The sequence below is a fragment of the Argiope bruennichi genome, chromosome 1 (genome assembly GCF_947563725.1).
Source record: "Argiope bruennichi chromosome 1, qqArgBrue1.1, whole genome shotgun sequence".
NCBI lineage: Eukaryota > Metazoa > Arthropoda > Arachnida > Araneae > Araneidae > Argiope > Argiope bruennichi.
The window spans coordinates 79,856,267-79,881,564 of record NC_079151.1 but is presented as its reverse complement, the minus strand read 5'-3'; the positions used below and the strand labels follow the sequence as shown (position 1 = coordinate 79,881,564).

General features: G+C 26.3%; 1 protein-coding gene across 1 annotated transcript in view; it reads right to left on the bottom strand.

Moving 5' to 3' along the window:
* LOC129981393 (cell adhesion molecule Dscam2-like) overlaps positions 1 to 25,298 on the bottom strand; it is a 362,276-nt gene that overhangs the window by 138,833 nt on the left and 198,145 nt on the right. Inside the window, exons 3-5 of the mRNA XM_056092228.1 lie at positions 23,396 to 23,557; positions 12,794 to 12,943; positions 10,428 to 10,724 (exon numbers count right to left, since the gene is read on the bottom strand). Of these exons, the coding sequence (XP_055948203.1) occupies positions 10,428 to 10,724; positions 12,794 to 12,943; positions 23,396 to 23,557 (609 nt within the window). The remainder of the gene's footprint in view (positions 1 to 10,427; positions 10,725 to 12,793; positions 12,944 to 23,395; positions 23,558 to 25,298) is intronic.

Here is a 25,298-nt window from a genome sequence, read left to right as displayed (position 1 = left end):
GTCCGGATGTGATTTTCTGAAAAGCGTGAAGTAGCAGCACACAAGTGTAAAATCGCACTTAATGAATACACCACTTCGATTTCGCGTACCAAAATACGCTTTCTGCATGTTTAAATGTCAAACGCTTATTGAGCGGCCTATCTGTCTATATTAGTAACAGTGCAGTGGACTTGTTTACAAGCCGTTCTGTTTCGAGCTCTAGGAAATAGAGCTCGTCTTTTGACTTTTCGAAAGCGAAACTGTGCGGGTGTTTGCATTCGGCGGATGTTCGCTCATTGGGCATTTAATATGCAGCCAATATCTGTTCCTGCGGGAAATGCAGTGACGGAGGTGGTGGCAGCTGCGCTAGTTTACATGTCCTGGGAGGGGTAGAGGGTGGAATCTAACTGTCACCTCTGAGCGCAGGGGGTCGATCTGTTATTGAGAATTTGATTAATGTTATTGCCGGTGTTCGTTCCCGTTGAGATGGTACACGGGAATCCTTCTCCGGTTGGAGCTTGTTGGCATTACATATCGACGAAACAGATATCAAGATTAGGAAATGCGAAATGTTGAGTCGGAGAGCTGCAGAAGAGGATATCATTGGAAAATCTTGAGTAATAGGATAACATTTTGTTGTTTGTAGCTACGCATACTTAATATTGTTGATTCTTTATTTAATTTCAATGTTTTCATTTCACCTAATTCGTTACTAAATAAAATTTTCAATCTATTTAATCGAGGTGGAATAGCGGTTTGCAGAATGGGGTAATTGACAAAATAGTGAAATCAGCAGCCTTTTTTCGAATTTTCGAACTATTTAATTTTTTAAAAATGCGAAAGTATTCATTGCGAAATGAATTTTCAATAATTTTGAATGCAGCCTACATAATGAAGAATGAATTCTTGTATTAATCACAGGAATTTCTTGAGGATTTCTTCGGACATGACACTTATGATTCTAAAATAAAATTTTCTTAATATTTTTTTTTTTTGAAAAAATCAAAACATATAAAAGTTTAATTTAGAAAATAGGATTTGCTTTACTTTTTTGAAGAAAAAAGTTTTTTTTTTTTAAAAAGCAAAGTCAACATATTTGAGGATTAAATGGAAAACTTAATTGGAATTTCTGATTTCTTAGTAATGTGATCATCTTGGATTTTATCGCCCATTGATTTTATAATAATTGTCATTCTCTGGTTTTCCTTTTGCGTAATTGTTTTTGTATTCTTCTTGAGATCTAAAAATATAAGTAATCTTTAGAATTATTTTTTAAGCATATAAATTTAGAAGACATCCTAATCCACAAGGAAACTTTTCCAGGGCAGTTTTATGTTTCAATGCGTAATTAAATTTAACAAAGAATGAGTATTTTTTTTTATCAAATCAAGATTTTTAGGTATCCTAAGATAAAAAAGAATGAAAAATAATATCTGAAATTTGCGTTAATAAAATTCCCAAAAATTGCGTTTTGATAATAAATAATATAGAATTTGAATTAAAATAATTTTCTAACATTTTTGTGCATTTGAAAAGTTTTTTTTTTTTTTTTTTTTTTTTTTTGTACAGGGTCCAAATTTATCACTTTCATTTAATTTTGAAATTCTAGAATGTGTACAATTCTATGAAAACCTGAGATAGATTATAACCGACAGTTTATTGAAAATTTTTTTTATCATTCTCTTTATCTATTATTTTATAATTTTTCAAGCGATAAATTTATTAATTTTAAAAGAAGATACAAATTTTTAGTGTAAGGCAAAATGAATCTTTTTTATATTAAATACTGCAAATTCTTTTTATAATAATTTTCCATGAAATAAAATAAAATATTAAAAAAATAATTTGACATGAAATAAAAGTTATGATGTAATATTAAATCAAAATAACAAAAAAGTTCAATTTTTTAAAGAGGATTATGTAGTTTTACTATTCACTATTGATGTGAATAAAATTTCACAGAATTCCTTCATTATAGGAATGGAATATCAGCACAAATATGTGATGTGGAATATTTTTTGAATAAAATTCCTTATTATTGAGAAATTTGTGTCACGAAAAATGAACAAAATTATTGAAACAAAATTGATTTTTGGATTTTGATTTTGCAAGATTTGTTGATAACTTGAAACTATTGATATTTCTCTCGACAATATTTTTTAAAATCATATGTGCGTTTATTTAACGCAAAATATTAGTTACATTTAGAATAGTAACCTAGGGAACAGAAAATATACTCAACTCATATTTTAATTGTTTACATTTTGTAAACTTCATTGAATGTATCATTATAAAAATTTAAAAGATTTCATTCATTCATTTATTGAAATCAGTGCGTTAACATGTTAAAATAATTAACAAAAAATAAACAAGAAATTTATTAAAGCATTATCATATGCAAATTAAAGCAACAAGATTAATATAAATAATCATCGAATCAACTTTTATTTATGTATAATAATATAGGATAAAATATACTATGCAATTCTTACTGATGAGATTGAGTCAGCTCTAGACGAAGAGTAAGGGATTGTTGATACGTAAAAAATATAGCAGAGTTCGGCGGAAAGTCATTAAAATTAACTTGTTATTATTATATTTTATTATATTTATTCATAATTATTATATTTATTATTGTTATATTTATTCATTATTTTTATTACATTTATTATTATTATATTCATTATTTTTATTACATTTATTATTATTATATTCATTATAGTTATTCTAATTATTCCTTATTTTTATCATATTTATTATATTTTATTTATTATAGTTATTATTTTTATTCATTATATTTTAGAAATGCAAAATTGTTCTTATAATTATGTAATGCAAAGCAATTGTTAAAGTTTTAAGATAATTTGATTGGAAGGATTGATATTGGACTATGCCATCTTTAACATAAGAGTATGAATATAAACATTTTAAATAGTAAAATCGTTTTGCAATTTTTTTTACCTTTTAGCTGAATGATTATAGAGTGTAAACAAGAATAATAAATTTAAAATAAAATTTTAGTTTAAAGGGCAGAGTAAAAGTGAAATATTTAAAATTTCCTTTCATATTTCACTCGTATTTATGGCAAATGCATCATATTACCACGAAAAAATCCTACATAGGGCATTGCTATATTGTATATTTTCTAAGAGACCGACAAGATCTTAATACATGTTAGATCTTTTACAATTTGATATCATCGTTATTTGATTTTATTTAAATTATTCAGATTTAAATTCTATTCAATTCAATCACTCTCTCTGATGAAATACTAGTTGATCTGCGCCTACCATTATACGACTTTCTTGAAATCCTTGTTATTTAATAAGGAGCCGAAGCTATTTTTGTTATTTGCAGAAATCAGTAACCTGAACCATTCTTTTCTAGATAGATGCCATTAACTTTTGTGTATAATGGTGGAAATAATGCAAAACTGGAGAATATGTCAGTAAGTAAGATTTTAATGAAATTCAATAAGGGTTTCAAAGAATTTAAGTATATGAAAGATTTTTCTTTGTAAAGTCTCAGACACAAACTAAGACGATTGATGTTAAGATATTACGATTTCAAATTCGATTTCAGAGATATTAGCTTTCAAGTAGTTCTTTGGTTTATATTAACGGAATAATTCATCATTTTTTTTTTAACATTTTGAAACCAACGCTATGAAAGTTATTTGAATTATGCCTTTGTCCATTTGGAATTAGAAGTTATTGATTTTAAATTTATTTTAATCGAACTTTTACAGTTAAATTTTAAATCGTTTTTACAATTTATATTCGTATATGATATAATTTTATTAAAATGATATTTATATTTTTGCAGTGAAATATAAAATTTCTTTGTGTTTAAATTCTTGTTGTACTCGGTACTAAGGATGATAAAAATTTAGATTCAAAAGAATTATAAAAAAAAAAACTTATATTTTATTTATTTAAATCATATATAAACTTTTGTCTATTAAAATTGTGTATATTTATTGTTTTGCAGAAAAAAAACAAATTAAAAATATATTTAATGAAATAAATTAATGTTAAAAAAATCCAATTAATCATTTTATATTGCCTTCTTTCATTACTGAAAGAAACTTTCGGTAGTAATAATTACAACTGACATTTTTCTATTCTGTCCAAATAAGAAAAATAATTATTTCTCTCATATGGCTTTTTTATTTTTTTTAATGATGAACTTATAAATCCCAAAATTATTGATATTTCATTATCTATTTATATCTTTAAATTATCTATCAATATCTTTAATTTTTCTATCTATATCTGTAAATTAAATACACACACCGTCTATCTATTCATCTCTCTATTGTTACACAAAAAAACATGTTATTTGTTTTAAAGTTATTTTAATGTTAATAAACTACGATTTTAAATCATGGAAGAAAATAAATATCATGAAAGAAAAATATTGAATAGTAAAAAATTAATTTACATTATTTTACTAGCAAAAATATATTTAAATTGAAATAGCACACTATACCTTCTGTTCAGATTCGAAAGATAAATTTTCTTTTATAATTTCTTTCTGTGGCAAGCTATTAAATTCTGTTAATATTTGAATTGCAATAAGGATTGAAGTTCATAGATATAGCTGAATTTCAAGTAAATTTTTTTTTAGTTTCATTGCAATAGAACTTTATTTTGTATACAAATTTTTTAATGAAATTACACTTGCTGAATTAATTGCTCTGACATTAAAAATAAATGATCGAACAGTTTAAAAAGGCTTCATTATTTTCTATTATTTATGAAGAAGTGGTAAGTTACATATAATCATAGTACATCAATTAAACCAGTTAAATTTATAAAATGGAAGGATTAACCTTTTTAGATGATGAATTTTTAATAACAATACCTTCAAATTGTATATCGAATTTTTGATGAATAAAAATGTAATCTTAATGGTTTTTCTGATCTGATTAAATTTGGAGCAATGGCAGAAATATAACATATAAAGTAGTAATAAAATAATGGAAGAATTAGTGTTACTACTTTTGAGAATTTTCTTGATTAAAAATGCAACTTCATTTTAAATGATAAAAAATGAATTTTGGTATAATTAATCTATCTGATCGACTTGTGATGCCGAATGAAAGTTTCAGAAAAATTCAGATCAGAATGTAATTAATTTTTTATAATAAATACCAACAGTTATTAATTCAAATTTCTAAGAAAAATAATTTTAACATAAATGTTACTAATGAAAATTAATAAAATATAAGAAATTAAAATTAATCATTTCTACTGCATTTGCATTTTAAATTTTAATTAATGCAGAAACTGTTAAAAGAAACAAAAAGTTCAAATAATAAAGGATTTATTTCATTTCTATACATCCCCGACGATTCAATTTAGAAGAAGAAAAACTCATCTGATTAGTTGAATCATAGTGATTCTTAATGAAGGTGATTATACTTTATGCAGCACAGTGAGTTAAGCTTCGTAGTTTCAACAACCGCGAGTAATAATTTGAATCTATTGGAATTAATAAACTTAATTAATTATTCCGGCACGAGAAGTGTTGTAACTGAGAGCAGATGTTCATAAAACATGTCGACGAATTTCACCTGCCGAGCTTCCAGAGCATCCATCTCTTTGCTAGTATTATAATTATACTGAATTTTCTGAAACTTGTTATATATAATTGAGATGAAATATTTTCGCTTGCGTTAGTAGAAAGTGTGTTTGTTTTTCTAAAATTTATCACAAGGATATTGGTTTTTGTATTTATATCCAATCTAGACATCTACAAAATAAAATGAATAACATTCTGCAAACGAGGTGCGTTTGTTTTAAAAAGTTAACTGGGTAGGTGTTAGAATTTTTTTTTATTTCATGATTATTCACTATAATAAAGCTATAAATATGGTTAAATACGAATTCTTTAAATTAAATGCATAAACTATGTAAATCGCAAAGAAAAAAAAGGAAACCACAATATTTAATCCAAACACTATATATGCATCTGTTTTAGATAGATTCCTATTGGAAGAATACCTATTACAATGGTTTTCATGACACGACTTTAAGAAAAATTCTGCAGATTTTCGCCGATCATGGTCCCTAGAGCCCAAAACCTAGTTATGAACAAGATAACTGCAATAATTTCATTTGGATTTTAACCGCCTTAGAGTATGTTGTTAGAAATGTCAAAACCTAGGCCGAGTTCGTAAATGGACTATCTAGCTCAAAGGGGTGGAAATGGTAGGAGGCTGAGATTTTCATTTTGCTATAACTTCCTTAATATTGAAGATAGAAAAATAAATTAAATTGTCCTAATTAGCGCGATATTAAAACAAACAACTTTTGTATTCAAAGTGTTTCAATAACTGCAATATCTTAGACGTTAGGACTTAAAAAGTGAATTTCTAGCCCTAATTTTGCCTGAAATTAGATGCATGAAATATTGACTTAGATGAAAAGACATCTTCCTTTGCCAACCAGCTTGTTTAGTGGAATTTTTTAAATATGATTTTGATTCGATATTTCGATTTTATTTAGATATACCATGAAAATGTTGATATTTTTTAATAATAATGTACAACCTATGATTTTCAGGGTCTAATATTAGTAACTTCATCTGTCCAGTAAAATCATACGTTATTATCTGAAAATCGCGAGTCTAAAAGAATACTTATTCTATAAAATTTTAATAAAATTTCATTTTAAAAGTATAAAGTCACCTGCTTCTGTCTTATATTGTTGAGCATGTCACTGAAGTTCTTGTCCATAATTTTAAGAAAAAGTTTAATACAGCTGTTAAAAACGAACTGTTGTACTTTACCGTGAAGTATAAGATTAAATCTATAATTTAATAATGACTTTCTTGCTCTTTTTACCAAAACTTTTATCGGATATAAATATTTTATTTTAAAATAAAATTCAGATGGATAATTTTTTTATTATTTACCTAAACTCAAAGCACTGAAATATAGAGTATCACAGTTTAGGAAACAATATATTATATTGTTATAGCTCGGATTATGTGAACTCATAGTCACGTGTTTAAATTTTTTCCCTTCGAATTTTTTCTTTTTCAAAATCTGATATAAATGGAAAATTCCATATGTAAACGCAATTAATTAAAATAGATAAGAAAATTTTTTTTTTCAAAAATAAGTCTGAAACAACGCTAGATACAGGCAAACTAAATTATATAATACAAGAAATTATAGAATTTACCATGAATTTACATTTGTAAACTGATCGCAATGAGGTGTTGATTTCATGAAACAAAGAAATGATGTCAAACAGTGGCCCAACCGCCATTATTGAAATCAACAGTTTAGACCCACATTCAAAAGAAAAAAAAATAAACATTTATCACGAGAAAAAAAACTTGGTTCAGCTGAATAAAAATTAAAAATTTGGGCTACAATATACTCAAAGAACTGTCACTAATTATAAAAAAGCAAATAATAAAGAAATATAATATTTTGTTTTTCTGAAATTTTTATTAAAGGGATAAAAAGCTTCGATTATCAGTTCGTATGCTTTTTCTTTAAGAAGTCATTAACAATGAACTTTTTCTATTTCAGGTCAAAATTTTATTTTTATATATACTATCTCGTATCGATATTTTTAGAAACGTCATTTTTTTACTACAAAATTTCCTTCTATATATCTGTTTTCCAATTTTTGTTTCCTATTATTTAAAAAATTATATGTAAATTAATTCCTCCTCAAAGTTAGGTGCTTTTTTTTGTCCTACGTATTTTCGAGGTATTATGTCCACTAGGTGCAGAATATTACAAAAGGGAAAGCCGGCTAAAGAATCGTTCCTCGTCATTTAATCATAAGTTCGAAATCCAGAAATCAAACCCAAAATAGACCTAATTTTGTAATCCCTTTTATATAATCCCTGTAAATATAATACCATTTCGCAGGGATGCATTTAATTAACCTAATGCAAAATGTATTCATAATTTTCTATTAACTATTCTAAATTTTCCTAATGTATGCTTGATAGAATTTTATTTATTATGTAATCAAAATTCTTCGCACATTATAATTCCTATTCAAAATTTTAATAACATATTGCATTACATTGTTTACGAATTATCATAGGTTTTAAGGTAATCCGTTATTAGTGCACATTATAAAATATTAATTTAAAATCTTTTGAAACAAAATGAAAAACTTTTATTTAATAATCTTTTCCAGTTTAAGACCAAAGTGTTTAATATTACCATTGCAAATATTGAATTTGAAAGGTTATACAAAAACAAAATAATTTTTAACATTGTGATAAAAGTTTTTTGTCTTTCCTGATAATGTTTGAGAATTGAAGGAACTACATAATTTAAATAAGTTGTGCATAAGAATGAATTCATATAGTCACTATATATACTTACTAGAAAATTAGTAAAATAAAATGTGCACATTTGCATGTGTACATGCGTGTCATTCATACAGCAATAAATAAAGGAAATTAAATTAAAATACACAAAATGAATAGCTCGGAAATTATGAAAAAGTGTGTAATGCACTATATCCTGAGAATATATAACGAAATATCCTGGGGATATTCAAAAAGTTTTTTTTTCCTGCAGAATAGACGCAAAAATTAATCTAAAAAAAACAGTCATCATGGCCTCAAAATATCAATATATAATGCATGAATGAACATATATAAATTAATAATTAATTTTAGCAAGCTTTGATATTAAACACTTTATTTCTAAAAAAATAAAGTAAAAAATAAATTTGATTTTTTGTTAACATTCATATCAATACTTTATAATGTTTTATTTTCCAGATGGCGCAAAAATGTATTAGTTGCCTTTTGCGGGTTGATGTTAAATATTTGATTTGATGCTCTTTCTTCCAAACTTTACATTTTAAAAGAAATATACATTTTGACTTCAAGATATAGCTAAAATTTACCATTCTTTTCTCTTCAATAATTAAGCAGAGAATTTTTGATAAAAAAAATCCTTGTTGTGTGTACTTTCAAATTAAATTTTCTTTTGCCATCAAACATATATCATGTACAATAAAAAAAACTAAATTTTCTGCAGGGAATTTAAAATATATAACTATGTCCGGAACAATTATTTTTTGAAAAATCCTATATAAAATACTTCTCATATTTTTGAAATTTTTCATAAACTCATTTTAGAAAAATCAATTGTGGAACTAAAATACCTAAATTGAAATTCATACTGGTTTTTTTAAAAATATAATCTGTTTGTGGAATGATGTTTAGTTTGGTTTAGTCATATTAATGTCTCGTTTTAAAGCAGCACTAGGGCTATTTTGGGAAGGACCTCGTAATTTTGGACCTCGGTCAGATGACAAGGACGACACCTGAACTGGCACCCCAATCTCCACACTTCAGGAGGACGTTTGGCCCGAACGGTTTAACGTGCACCAGATCCGCTTACACGACGGTTGTTCTGTGGAATCGGATCTTGAACTAGAAACCCTCCTGTTCCGATGCCTAGACCTTACCACCAGGCCACCACGGCCTGTGTCATGATAAAGTATAAATAAATTTTAAAAAAAACTTCTATTTCAGAACTTCCTCAGATTATTTGCTCAAATTCGTTCAAATAATTTAAGAAATATATCACTCAATTTCTGAATTAAAACATAAGCTGTGTTTCTATATACTCTTAAAATATTGGAGTTCTTCGTCTAATAAATAATATGAAACTTTAAGCTTTTTCACATTAGTAAAAAACAAAACAGACGTAAATTTTTTAAGCGAACAAATAGCATGCTCTGTAATTCTGGAACTGCAGAATACAGTGATAAATTATTATTCCAAATTCAAATAAAAATATGCAGTGGTTTATAGTTTATGTGGTTTATCCAATGATAATTTTACCATGGTTTAGAAACTGATAACCACCACAACCACAAACTGGCTACTCTTACTCACCGGAAGACACACGGAAAAATCTGAATGACCGGACCGCTGCAACAGCAACATTGGCGGGAACTGTGGTTGAGTCCTAAAGACCATCACCGGTCAAGGTACAACAGTTCCTTAAGGAAGTACGTTCACTAATCAATGGGAGGAGACAGACTTCTACCTTTTTTTTGTATTAGAATTTTGTATGTCGCCTTCTATAGGCACACACCTCGTTGTGTCGTCTATAGAAGGCGAGAACCTACCACCATGTCGGAACTTCTTTTCCTCAATTACGAGGTCTCCCAGTGGGACTTTAGAATTTGATAAAATAGGATTTTAGATGGAAAATGGTATCCATACGTAAAGTAAGAAATATAAAAATCATTGTAGCAACTGAAAGAATGTACCCACCAACAATGCATAAAGGATTTCTTTTAAGATTTGAAATACTGGATTAAATATTTCATATCTTCATCAAAAATTTATTTTTTTATGTAGTCACTTTAGTTAATTTTAACATATAAAAAGCCAACCAAACTGTATGAATGTGCATTCAATAAAAATAAGCACCTCCTTACCCGTAACAAGAATCTCAGTCTCTGCCGAATCGGAACCGGCCTTATTATGGACCTTGCAAACATACTGTCCCGAGTCTTCCACTCTGGTTTCCCTGAGCACGAGAGTTCCGTCCAACTGTAGGAGTCTATTTCCTATCTGAAGAGGCGACAGCCTGTCCCTGCCTTCTTTCTTATACCATTCATAGGTCGGTACAGGAAATCCCTGGGAGGCACAGGGGATTTCCAGAGTTTCTCCTTCAGGTATCCGCAACATGCGTTTGCTATCCGTAATGCGGGGAGGTGCATCTCTAAAAGTTTCTGAAAAGAATAAAAATATATATGAAGTAAGAAAATAGTTTTTGGATTCAAAGAGATATTGTTATTAGTAGGAATATTTTGAAAATCATATGATATTGGAACCTGTATGAACTTAAACAGATATTTTAAAATGACTTCAGATATTTTCATAATTTAACAGGTAATAGAGGAGAAAATATGAACAAATTGAACCTGATAATGATATTTTTTACTTTACTTATTTATAATCCAACAGATTACCAGCAATCACATGGAATAAGGAATTTTCGTTATTTTTATTGTTTTTCTCAAAACAAGGCATTATTATTGATTCTGTGGATTGCTACGGGGCATTTTAAATGTAGATTTTTGCATTTTCACAAACAAGAATTTTTGCGATGTTTTAAACTATTCCAAGCAAATAAGATTTTCATATCTCACTCTACAACTCGTATTCTGCAATAAGTAAGTATGTATATATATTCCTATGCATAATATATATTTATAAAATCCAAAGAACAATTTATTACCATATTTAATAATACAAAATTATTATTATGAAAGTTTTTATTATATTATTTATTATATTTTTAATTAAATAAACAACGAGTATTTTTATTTACAAAACAATTTGAAATTCTTTAAAAGTTTAGAGCTCTTTTCCAAGCTTTGATAAAAAGTTGCAAGAATTACACATGAATTTTGCTGAATTTTTTACGACATCAGAGAAAGTTAAAGTTATCACTTAAAAATAATTTTATAGATTCAGAAATTTCAGTTTGAATTTTCCTTCTGCTTTGAAAACCATAGAAGCCATTAAAGACTTTGAAAATCGAGGTTATCTTGATAATAATAATAATTCTTAAATATTTCATCTGTGTAATAATTTTGCTAACTACTTTCATTAACGTTTTCTCAAAATAAAATTGCAATGAACATTAGAACAGATTTAATGAGAATTGATTGAGTACTTTTGTTCTTACAAAATATTTTTTGATTCAAAAACCATTTGTGAGCAAAATGCTTTTGCATAGAGTACCGTCAAGAATATAGTAATTATAATATGGTTTCTTATTGAAATTCATTTAACAATTATCCATAAGCATTAAGAATGCAGTTCCCATTGGAGTGAACTGAATACAAAAGAAACACTGAAAAAATAATCATGTATTGTAAATGCACAAGAAGAATTAACAAATTTGAATGGAACTTAATGGAAACTGATAAAGGGATGTAAATAAAATAATTAGCACTTTTTTCAAAATATATTGTCGGCATAAATTTTGAGAAACCGAAATGAAATGAAACTGGATTTGTATGCTTAGATTCTTATTGCAAATTATGCTAAGATGGCTTTTATACCAAATTTACTGATTAATCAAAAATGTGTTTTAGATTTAATTAAAAAATATTTAATCTCAAAATTATTAATGATGCTAAAAAGGGAACACGAAATTTTTTCTTAAATAGAATAACACAAAATTTTATTTAAGAAAAACTAAAAGTCTTAAAATTGCAGGATCTCAAAATAGAACGCCAAACAGAGTTGCCTCACATTTTGGTAAAATTCGAAGAAAATTCCAAAATAATCAAGTTTAATAAAGTATCTGATTGTAATATTATATACCTATAAAACTTTCATGCCATCAAAAGCAATGAAGTCGCGAGTATTTTCGATTCCAAATACCGAATATTTTGAGGAGAGAGAAAAAAATAAAATCTGCGGACTTACCAAGGTTTCTAGATTGAATGATATAAAAATCTTGGAACACACCGAGTTCCTTCTCCCGCCAAGTGATCACTAAAACATCTCAAAAACTTCGCAATCAATTTTTATTGAAATTGATTGCACAGATTAACGGTAAGACTAGAAAAAATTCCTTGGCGGAAACATAATCCATTTAACATAACTAGTAATCTAATAAGCTATAAACGGTAAAAGGGGCATATATCACAGAAATCCACAAATGGTACTATAGCTAAGCAACACAGAAAGTATTTCTTACTAAACTAATTACTCTCCCCGCTTCTCGACGAAAAGAAGAAGAAAGATTTTTCTTTTATCATCATGATAATGTGAAAAATACTACCTGTAACGAGTAACCTTCCAGATGTGGCGCTGAGAACTGTTTCCCCCGTCAGGCGGTGCCTCGTCTCACATCTATACTTCTGCAGACCATCATTATGATCGACCCTCCGGATATGAAGTTCACCAGTAAGAAATATACTGAATCGGTCACCTGGAAAAAAAATTAAAACCAGAGATTTTTTAAATACTTCCTGGTATCTAAAATAGTGATATAAATTTCAACATAATTGTTATTGGAATTTATTGTACATATTTACAAGGCATTAGTTCAGTACAAAAAAATTATTGATGGTATACATAAGCTAATTTAAATATAATTTTTCGAGGTGAGGAGTGGGGCTCTAGCCTTGTCATGGATTTTTTGAGAATATACCAATTTCTCATGGAACTGATCCTCAAAACGAAGTTTCCCTTATTGATGAATCATCAAAAAATTCCAAATAATTGCTGCGATTTATTGCATTTTCTTTGCAATGCAATGCAATATTATTTTACTCACCAATTCTATTTTTTTTTCTTTTCCACATTAGGTATTAATTACTGTATATGGTTTATTTGAATTTCCTAATGCCTCATTCAAAATTCTCAGTTGAATTGAATCAAAATATTTGTTGAATTTAGAACAATGTTATTGTCAGTTAAACAATACGAAACTATTTTATTAAAAAACACAAGTTATTTTCATTTATTTTTGATGTTTTTTAAACGTATATCATATCTTGTAAAATATGTTTCATAAGTTGATTTATATACGCTTAATAATAAACGCATTTTTACTTCACTATATAGTAAAACATCTTATGCCTTGTTGTACGCATTAATAATTCTAAGATTTTTTTTCTTCTAAAATTAGATTTCCATAAGTGTTGAAAGGGTTAGAATTCAAATGTGTAACCTTTGGTCTACTTCCGGAAAGAACGGATTAATTCCAGGGGGAAAAAAAGCTAAAAACGGAGATATGAAAACACTTAATTCAAGATGGAATGATTCTTTTTTTGATTTAAGGTTTGGGAAACGGATGCGGAATGTAATTTTGCATTATTAATTTATTAATCATTTTTTTTTATTCATTACATTATTTTCGCTATTGAAGCCGAAGTAATAAAAATTATTATTTGAGATCGTGCTTCGTTTGGACTGTAACATAGACAACAGATATTTTTAAACGCAACTGTAATGGTGGCATCAACAACTAAAATAAATTACTAGAAGAACTTTTACTAATGTAATCTGAATCTGGGACATTTTTTAAGATTATGAGGGTTCAGATGCTTGCATTTTATTTACATTAATTCAGTTTCACTTACGGTCTGTTTTAAAACAGAACAAGGGATTTTATAGGGCTGACATTGCAATTTTTCAGCCGAGGTCTAATCAAAAGAACGATATTTGAGATGAAAAGCCCTTTTCCGAGCATTCATTGAAAGGGGAATTTGATTGACTCTTGACATCATAGTTGATGTGCACCAAATCCATTTGTTTGACACATTTCCGGTGGAATAAGACTGAAGATTCCTTCCTTCCGTCTTTTCTGGGATCTTACCACCAAGTGTCATGCCTTTATAATCTTTTTGGAGATTCAAATATTTTATTACATTTTGAATTCTTCTTGATACATTTAGATTCTATCTGAAAATTTTATTAATAATTCTGTTAAGTTTTAATAATATTTTAATGTTTTTTTGGATTTTTTAAATTGATCGTCTCAGGCGATCAGTTGGTTCACCGGACTCAATGGTTATATAAAATGTTTAATTGAAGGTTTTAATAACTTGCTTTTGATGATTTTTTCTGTGCAAAGGAATTTTAAGCTTCAAATTTATATATATATATATATATATATATATATATATATATATATATATATATATATATATATATATATAATATTTTGGAAGCCCCTACCATTCTATTCATAGTGCTATACATTTCCCTAATTATTTGTCTCTATATTTATACATCCAATCCAAATGTATCACAAAAAAGTGTGTGAAATGAAAGCACTCTAAAATCTTTTCATCATTCCTTTGATTCTAAAGTTAAATTTACTTTATAAGTACAACACTTTGAAAACATATTAATCATGTGCCTTATATTGAATTCTACTTATTCTACTAATAATAGATATGCAAATAAAATAGATATTAGATTTCTTTTTTCTTCCGTTCTAACAATGTAAAAAATAATATTTGATGTCTAAATATTTGGTAAAATAATAAAAACGATTTGACTTTCACTCACAAGAATGAAGAGATTGTTGTAAGGTATACTTAGAAAAAATTGCGTGGAAATTTATTTCAATTTAGTCGAAAGAATTTCAAGGTAGTTAAATTGATAGCTTTTAAAATAAGATTTTTTTTGCGTTTTTAACCCGTCAGCATAGGCGCGGATCCCTTCTCTCTTACTTAGAATTTCTAGGAATTAATAAAAGTATTTAACTGTCCAGTTACTTCCTACACTTTCATGGGGGAGTTTGAAGAAGAGATTAGAAAACAGGAATTATTGAAAAAAACGTCATTTTTTTGCAGGTGGAATGGGGTCAAATTTACCCCTGTGTGTGCTAACGTTTTAGATCCTTTTAATGCTATGTCTATGTGCACGAATGTGATCAGCAGAGATTCAGAGATCTTTTTGTAAGTGTTCTTACTGATAGATAAAACGATAATTGCTCAGATTCTTAATGCATTGATAGAATTTAGGAAAGTGATCATGATACACAATTGGAACAAATCGCAGATTCAGAATTCTCTAGAAAATCTGATCGAGTTTTTTTCTTGCTCATGAAAACGATAGCAAATCCTTATATAAAATGCATTCTTTTAAAATATGAATAAATTGTTTTGAAATTTATGTTAAAAATTCCTTTCATTCTGATTGAAGAAAGATGGAAGTATATTTTTGAGTATGTATATAAAAATGAAATAAAGAAACTGTGAGTTTTCAAAGCTGTATGTTTAAGCTTTTTTTTTTTTTTTAGAAAAAGACAATTCAAATGTAAACAATATGTAAAATACAAATTTGTCTTGTTCTTTCAATATTTTTATACAGAAAATACTACTTACATTAAAAAATAATATGTTTTATATGAATAGAATGGAGAAAAAGGAAACGAATGCAGAAAAGGTATGGAAAAAAAGAGGTTAAATTTAATTTCGATTTTTCTCATTAAAAATCGTATCTATATATTGAATGAGAACATATATACTTGAAAATATATTCATATACTCTGACCATATTTATTTTTATACAAACAGACAATAAGATAAGGAGTGAGTGTCTGAAAATTTCTATAACTACGATAATTTTAAAAGAAATAGGTATGTGTGCTCAACTATATAAAAATCCCTTTTGTGAGGGAATATTTTCGGACGCTATTAGGAAAAGCATCAAAATCTCGTTTAATTTTTAATTAATTAAAATTCTAACTCGCACCAGGAAGCGCATTTATATAATTCAGAGTATGTATGTTCCAAATGGATAACTAGGATAAACAGTCTGGTCTATAGAGTGCCCCCTCATCACATCTATTTTATTATTTGTAGAGAAAAAAAATGCGAAAAATAACTATTCTATATTTATATATTAGTCGTTAATATATTTTTAGATACATTACAAATATTATGCATTTTGTACACTCCAAATAACAATTATCTTAGAAAAATTCAAAAATAAAATTTTGTGCTTTTTGACAAAGAATAGATGAATATAAAAGATAAAAAAGAATGATATTTTCATTTCTATACATTTTAATGAAGAATGAATGATATTTTAGATTTGTTGTAATGAAATATATTTTCTCTGAGTATTCAAAAATTCTATTTTTAAATGAACGTGAACTCAGAAAAATTGTAAAATGCACGACTTTAGTGAAAAAAAATATAACAATCAAGTTGTTTAAAATGTTTTCGACGTTTTAGAAAATATTGTAAAAAAAAATGTATAAAAATATCGAGTTCAGTGGATTACATTTCTATTCAAATATTCATTTTGAAGAAAAAAATTAATTGAATTCATGTGTAAATAGTGATGTTTCGAATAAATAAATAAACTGTTTGTGAAACAATAAAATACTTGGAACTTCCCTTGACTTTATTATTTAAAATATATCTTTACGGCAAAAGCTTATGTGTTTACTTTATTGTATGTTTTTTTAATTGATTCCAATTGTAATTTCTTTCTCCGTAAACATGTTTTTAAACAAATTTCCTGATCTATTTTCCATTTTCTTGAAAAGAGTTACAACTAACATATTTACCAGCTTGTTTTGTCTAAATTCCCTATTCCTTTTATTCAGATCTTTAAAAAATTAGTTATTTCTGATATTAAAACTTGAAAAAGAAATTAATCTGTGGTTTTCACATTCAATTTTTACTACACATAAGGAATCAAAGAGTCTGTTAAGGATTTCCTTTCTTATTTTTGCTTTAAATTTTAGCCAACTATTTATTTTACTTTTCATTTCATCACCGCTGCTTTATCTTTAGAAGAATTTATAATTTTTTAATAAATATTAAAAATTGAGGAAAAAACGCCCAGATTTTTATCAACATAATATTATGTGCTATGCTTTATTTGTTAAGACCTAGTAATATAAATATTAAAACGATTGAATTAATTTAGTTCGAAATGGATTCTAAAATTACACTTTTAATTATAAGGAAAAAAAAAACTTATTTTTCAGTCTTTTTTAAATAGTATTAATATTTCTCTTACTTCAACTAAATTTTCACCCTCAAAAGAATTTTGATGACATCTTGAGTAATTTGTCTACGAAAATGTATAATTTGAAATGTAAATATTTTATTTAAAAAATCTGATTTTAAAGATTTTTTTTAGACTTGGCTGCATCTATTGAATATCTAGAAAATGTCTTTTTCTAGATATTCAAAGATGTTTTCTTTTAAAATCTTTGGATTTTGGAATAGATAATGAACTCAAATTTGCATCAGTTTTGTTGAAATATGACAAGATTCAACAAAAATGATTTAAATATTTAATGTTTATTATTTATTTAAACATAAAAACTTATTAACTATTCATAGAATCTAATTTTACAGTTCAATTGATGCCATTTTCATGTCAAAAATGATGCATGCCAAACTTTCGCTCCTCTGTAAATATTGTTTCGGAAATTAAATTTGTAATTTTTGGGATGAAAATTCTTTAATGTAATTTGTATTTATTGAAAACTCATGTTGTGAACATTGTTATATAGTAGAATTGTGGGATTCATTATCAGAAGAAGTTTAAATTCAGCAGAAGCAAAAGCCCCAAATAAAGCAATATGTTTCTTTTTTTTAAATCAAGATATAAGAAGAATAGCATTTGATAAACTCTTTATAATTTGTACCTTAAAGAAATTACAATGTAAGGATATCTTTTCCTTCAGAATGAAATTTTTGTTAACCTAATATTTGTATCTGAAATTGAAGCTAGTATTCTTGTAGAAATTTAATTGCGTTTCTGTCATAAAAACTAGAATAAATCATTGGAAAGTCTTGTTTAAAAAATCCATTTTTTAAAAAGGCACTTGTTTTTAAAAACAAATTATTTAGCTGCAGAAAGTATATTTATGTTTGATAATGACTGCTACACAGTTCCTTTTTAAGAAGACAATGCAATAACAAAGTTAACTATTTTGGTAGATTTAACATTATTTAATGAAAGTCAGCTGTATAATTTTATTTAGAAGGCCAAATTATGTTTTTTTGCCATGTTGAATGAAACATTTTCATTAGTAAATACTGATAATCAAACGTATAACCTACTGACATCTACTTTTAGAATGCTAACTTTTGGATTTGCACATATGGATTAACTTTTAAAGTAAATCAACTATATTTTTTACTATAATAAATTGAAATTTATGTTTATTTACTATTTGAAATATTTTCATCATTTTTCTTTTTGATTAAAATAAAATAAGAAAGTGATATTCTCTATACATTAATTATTTTTAAGAAAACAATTCAAACAGATTAATATAATTAAATCAATACAGATTATATAATTTTTGACTTAATGTGCATAATTACTGTATTCCTCTAATTAATTATTACATTTAATATGCATTAGTATAGCATAATATTTATTTAATTATTTCATCCTTTTCTTTTAGCTTTTGAGAACAGATGAACTGCTAACAATTTTAGTTTATTTCCAATATAAGATATTTGAATATTCTGAAGTTCAATTTTCCACTTTTGTTTCGAGAATTAATAAAGATTTTTCGATATTTTACAATATACCTTATAAATACTTTTATAATGAAAGTTATAAAATGCCTTTAGTATGAAATATAGAATGAAAAACCGCATATTAAAACAAACATAACTGGATACAGACGAAAATTCGTAAAGCAGACCGCTACGTTGATAAAATAATTTTGAATTCTGAAAGCAAATATTAGAACATTTTTGACTAAATCAAACAAGCATGATTACACAAATTTCCCTCTTTAATTTTTATGATATGTTTATGAAATATTTCCCTCGCACAAATTCAGTTCTTGGAAAAATAAATAAGTTTTATTTATTTTTAAAATGAGTAAATGCATTTTAAAATGTACTTTTTGGGGGGAATTCTTCTGTTCTTTATATATATAAAGAAAAACACGAACTAAGAAGAACTGATCATCATGAAAAACTGAATATAGATTTTAATATGAATGTTAATTTTAAAACAGAGGACGAATGATATCCTAAAACTTATTCTTTCACCATGTATTCTAACATGGAAATAAGAATTATGTTCATTCATTTTTTAATCATATAGATTCATTAATTAATCACTAAATAATAATTAATTAATTTCAAGTTAACATGAAATTTTCCTTTCTTGTCGAATAAATATTATGTGATTTGTTCATAATTTGGTAGAAAAGTGATTTTCAAGAAAACAAAAAGAATTTGTTACAAATAAGCGTCGTTTAGGGGAGCTAAATTCTAATTTTTGAAATTATCAGTAAATGAATTAGAAAATATTGGTAAAAATTCCACACAATCATTACAAGTCTCGGAAGACTTCTGGCACTTTTTCTGTTCCAAGTGCAAGAGAACCTTTCCTTAAAAACAAAAAGATCAGAAATTATATTTTTAATTAATACATTGAAAACAAATTATAATTTAATGATTTTCATAACTTTTATTTATAAAAGAGATGTGAGGATTTTAGGTTGAATATATATTTAGATGAAAGTATGGCTAACTTTGCCGAAACTCTTTGTACATGTATACTTTGGAATACTTTTATAGAGAATGATTATTTCTTTTATAAATGGAACGAAATTGTTCAGAAATGAAATTTATTAAATTTACGAATATTTAGGGACTAAGATAGAATATATTTTATGTAAGAATTTTTTATCCGAGCTTTAATGCTCTTTCTTCTGTGGGAATTCTAAGTATTCTACATATCTCCTCATCTTTTTCTTTAAGGAATATTAATAATATATATATATTTAATATATAAGCAGAATATTATAAACAGAATAAAAATTTTAAGTTTTAAAAAATCTAATTTATATAGTTAAAAAAATTTATTCAACAGAAACTTTTTCTTGATTTTTGTATGGCATAAAAAATAAATCAATGAAACACAGAAGTCAAAAGAATTGTTAGCACTGAATTTTAAAATAGTAAAATATGGTTTTAGATTTCATATATAGATATTTTTAAATCCATAAAGGAATTTATGAATATCAATACTAACAAAAACATTATAAAAATTTGCAACATTTATATAAAGAAACCTATTATTTATCTAATTGTAATAGTTATATAAGGAAGATTTTTAATTAATGCAATTAAATTTTTCATAGGCGTATAATTTCTAAAAAGGTCTCAGAGAACTGAATATCTTTTTAAGAATATCAATGCAATGAAACACAAAATTGATTACTCCATAAAAAATCTATAAAGTACAAATATCTATCTAAATTCTAAGTTGGAAATATCAAAAACCTGACACAGATAAGATAAAGACCATGCTTGAGATGAATGTATAAATATGTAACAAAATGTATAAGATAACTTGATGAATATTTCCTGAAAAATTCCTATTTAGAAAGTTGGTCTAAAAAAGTTATTGAATTTTATTGTCTATAAATCAGTTTGAATTTTGAAAAACAGTCTTTAAGTTTATTGCTAATCATGGTAACTAACTCTTTAGTAAAGGTGACAAATTTATTTATTTTTAACTCACTCTGAAATGTATGTGAATGAATGGATTTCATTAATCAGGTACGAATTTAATGAATAATTTTTATAATAATATTCTATTTGGTTAATTAAGAAAGGATGTTTATTAGTATATGGGAGGATTTTTTCTCCTGTTATATACCTTAGTTTATGGAACGAAATTGTTTTCTTTAAATTTTTATAGACATAATATTTTTGTTTTTTATATTCTAATGATATATTATACATGTTTCCAATGTTTTCCTTCATTTGGTAAATAAAAATAAACCATGAAATATTAAGAAGATAGGTATTTTTTTTCTCTTTTTCATATTTTATTGCTTGCAATATAAAAAAAATGATTTTTTATCCTAATTAATTATTAACTATATTTGAGCATTTTTATGGAAGCATTTATCACCTAATACAAATGTCTGTATTTATATTATTTTGATAATTTTTACCCAGCATATAACTGAAAATTTTTCTGTAGTCTAAATAGATTTCCAGAGTACATGTAGATAATTACTTAACAAAGTATCTTTTCAGCAGCTTACATACAATAGGTTAGCTAAACGTATTTGACAAATAACTTTGAAAAAATTTATTCAAAATTCATACTAAGTGTTCCTCATACTAAGTATCCATTCTTTTCATTTTTTTATGGCAAAACAAAAAAATCATACCGATTGTTTAGAATCTGGTTTTTACTAAATGCTGTCTTATAACCGAAAATTATCTATCATAATATGTCTAGTGTTTTTTTTTATATATACTAATTATTATGTGCAATGAAAATAATACTTGAGAAGTATTTTTTTATCGTAATAGGCAATGCAGAAATTTTTCTTCTTCTTGAAAACAAAGCAGGCCACTACTAATCATAAACATGAAATGCTTTTCAGCTACAATACTGCATGCTTTACTGCAATTTAATATTATATATAACTAAAATTTATAACATTCTAGATGCTACTGGAGACATAAAAACCAGTGAATAGAAATAATGGTCAGATAATAATTAGCTATATTCAAATTTGATAAATTTGATTTATGAATCAAATGCTCGCAGCATATTTTCTGAAATATTAAAACTTTTGTACGTAAAAACTTTTAAGCAAATCATTTGATCTCATTGCTTAATTTTCTTTTTCTAATATTAAAGATAATCAAGAAGTAAGAGGGAGGTCTTTTGTATACCAATACTCATTTCTTCGCAACAATATAATCCATAACTGTCGATTTAAATCCTTCTTTAAATCCAATTCACTCAATAATTTAAATTTTTAATAACGAAACAGCAATTAAATGTTGCAAAAATTCAAATGTTTGAAATTTTAATCAATACACTTATTTTTAAAATAAAAAATAAATAATGAACGAAACATTAACATTTCTAATTTGGTTCAAAGTAATTACAATTAGTCAGGTTATTATTATTTAACTAGTATAATATTACTCTTTAATATTAATTAATTGACAAATTGGATCTTCTTTACTCCAAATGAGTTTATAATGCTTTGGCTAAAAAACTGATCAAGTAATTAAATACTGATATATACTGATAATAAACATTTAATTCTACACATTTACCTCAATATTATGAAAAAATTGGTGTTATGTTAAAACCCATGTAAATAAAACTACGAAAAGTGAATAACGTAAGAATAAAATTATTAATATATTATAATTAACTTTATTTCCGCTGCACATCTTTCTGACAGTCCTGAGTTAACGTTGGAAGTATTGCTTTCACAAATACACTTTATGCATTTCTTTCATTTCAAAGAATTACTGTAGTCGTTTGTTGATTTAAAATACGCAGCCTATTTACCCCGTTTTGATTCATTTCAAAAATGAAGTGGATGTCCTGAACATAGTGTTGGGTTTAGATTTGATGAGTAACATTGTAAGTTTTAATCTAAAAGCACATCGCCTGCCCGTTCCATCTTGCTACAATTTATGAAGGAAATTTAAGCGTATGATGTTTATTCTGTTCCGGTCTAAACTTGATTTAGACTTCAAAAAGGTCCTAAGCTATTTAGGATATGAGGTTCTTTGTTTGTTTAATTAAATGGCACATTTAAAATGTATAAAACTTGATGACTTAGACAACTTTTGCAGAAACCTCAAGAAAATGGAAGTGGGAGATATTTAAGCAACTGATACGTAAATTCGGACATGAAACATTTTGTTAATGAAGTTAGAAGAGAATATTAAAGAAGAAAACATTCTAGTCTTTGGAAATAATTATACTATTAACTTTTAAAACATACACACAACAAAAAAATGAAAGAAAAAAAACAGCAAAATATCCAAATGAGGGCAAATTGAAAACAATTTAGTGTCCCATGGAGAAAAAAAGCAATCGTTTTAACAAGTATGGTAATAATTCTGACTTCAAGTTCCACAGAAAAAAGAATTACCTGCTAAAGCCGTTGGCCGTATGACAAAAGAGCCGTCTCGTATCCAAGAGGTAACCGTCACATAGTCCTGCACTAGACCCGGAATATGACATTTCAGTACTGCAGTGTTCCCTCGCATCACGAATTCGTCGTAGACATCTACTGCGTACGGCTGCTGCACCACTAAAAATATGAAGGGAAAAAAAATCATAAATTACAAAGAAAACTCCACAAATATATTAAGAAAATGAAATCTTACAGGTATAACGAAATATTGAAAGCCAAAATTATGATAGTATAATGCAGGAGATTCAAGAATTTAATTTTCACTAATGATACTTTCACTAGTAAACTTTCCAGAGAATACTTTTTTTAAACTGGAGGAATTACAATACATTGAATAATTTAAATAATACTTTAAAAGAGAAAATCTGATTCTTTTAAAAATGCTGGATTTCCAGAAAATTCAAAAGTAGTTAATAATTATGATCCAGCATTTATCAGCAATATATGATAAAACTTTCAGAAGCCTAAAGGGTAGAACATAGTTTCTATTGATATATTCATAGAATTCACTGTGTAAAATTATAAGATATGAATATTTTCTAATATAGAAATTTATTTATTCATAATGGCAGATATGTTATAAAAGTGGAAACAAATCTGTAAATGTTTCAATTTAAAGTCATTTTAAACTTTGACGAGAGTTTTATAAGGTCTAAATACATTATTATGCATTTATAATTTCTTGCAATTTGTAAATATAACAAAAAATGATTACAGTTTCCATAATTTATTTTTATAAATTTTTGACAGAATGCATTATTTTCTGTTAGAAGATAATGGTCCCATCAATTTTAGTTTTCTTTTAAATCATTGTTTATCAAAAGATTTCAATAATGTGAAAATGTCGCAATTTTAGCCATTTCGTATAAATTTCAAATAAAGGCTGGTTTTCTCCTCATTATCATGACACTCGCAATTATGCAAAATAATTGTGCTTTCGCAGACAATCAATTCAAATCACTAATTTTATTCAAAAACTTTTTCCATTTATCACAACGATCGTAAAATGGTAATGAAATATTTTTTTAAAGAATTTTGTGAGGGATATTAATTGAATAAAATGAGAGTGAATTAATGGTATTCAATCTGTTTTCTTACCCTTTCGTTTACTTGTTATAAATTATGCAAAATATTGCAGAAATTTGAAAAGTTTTTTTTATATTTTCGTTTATAAAATTAAATTATTAAGAAATTATGTGATGCAGAAACTGACATTTCAGTATTTTTAAAAGAAGAATAAATGCAAAAAAGTAATTTTTGATTACTTTCAAAATTATATATATATATATATATATATATATATATATATATATATATATGTGTGTGTGTGTGTGTGTGTGTGTGTGTGTGTGTGTGTGTGTGTGTGTGTGTGTGTGTGTGTGTTTGTGCGTGTGTGTGCGCGTGTGTACGCATAGATTAACATATAATTATGTATATGATTGTTGTTTTAAAAATAGAAAATATTAAAAAGTCAAATTTAACTATACCGTATTGAATTTAATGTATATACTTATGACACATAAATCTGTATCATCAGATTATTATCTCTTCTTAATATGATAAAATAAAAAATGGCATATGTGGAAAAGCATCTTAAGACACATTAAATTCAAGAATAGATGCGAGTACAGTAAGCAGGTTTGCAAAATTAAATAAATCCATTAAATCTACAATCCTTCGTGCAATTTGGGTATTTCAAAAGTATCTAAGGGTATTTTATTCATATTCTGAAGGGATGAAACATTTCAAGAAAGAATTACTTAAACCAAATAATTAAGGTACATCGTTTTCCGCTTCGGATTATTCCTGGTAATATTTATATCTACTTAGAAGTTTGAAATGGTAATTAGAATTCGAT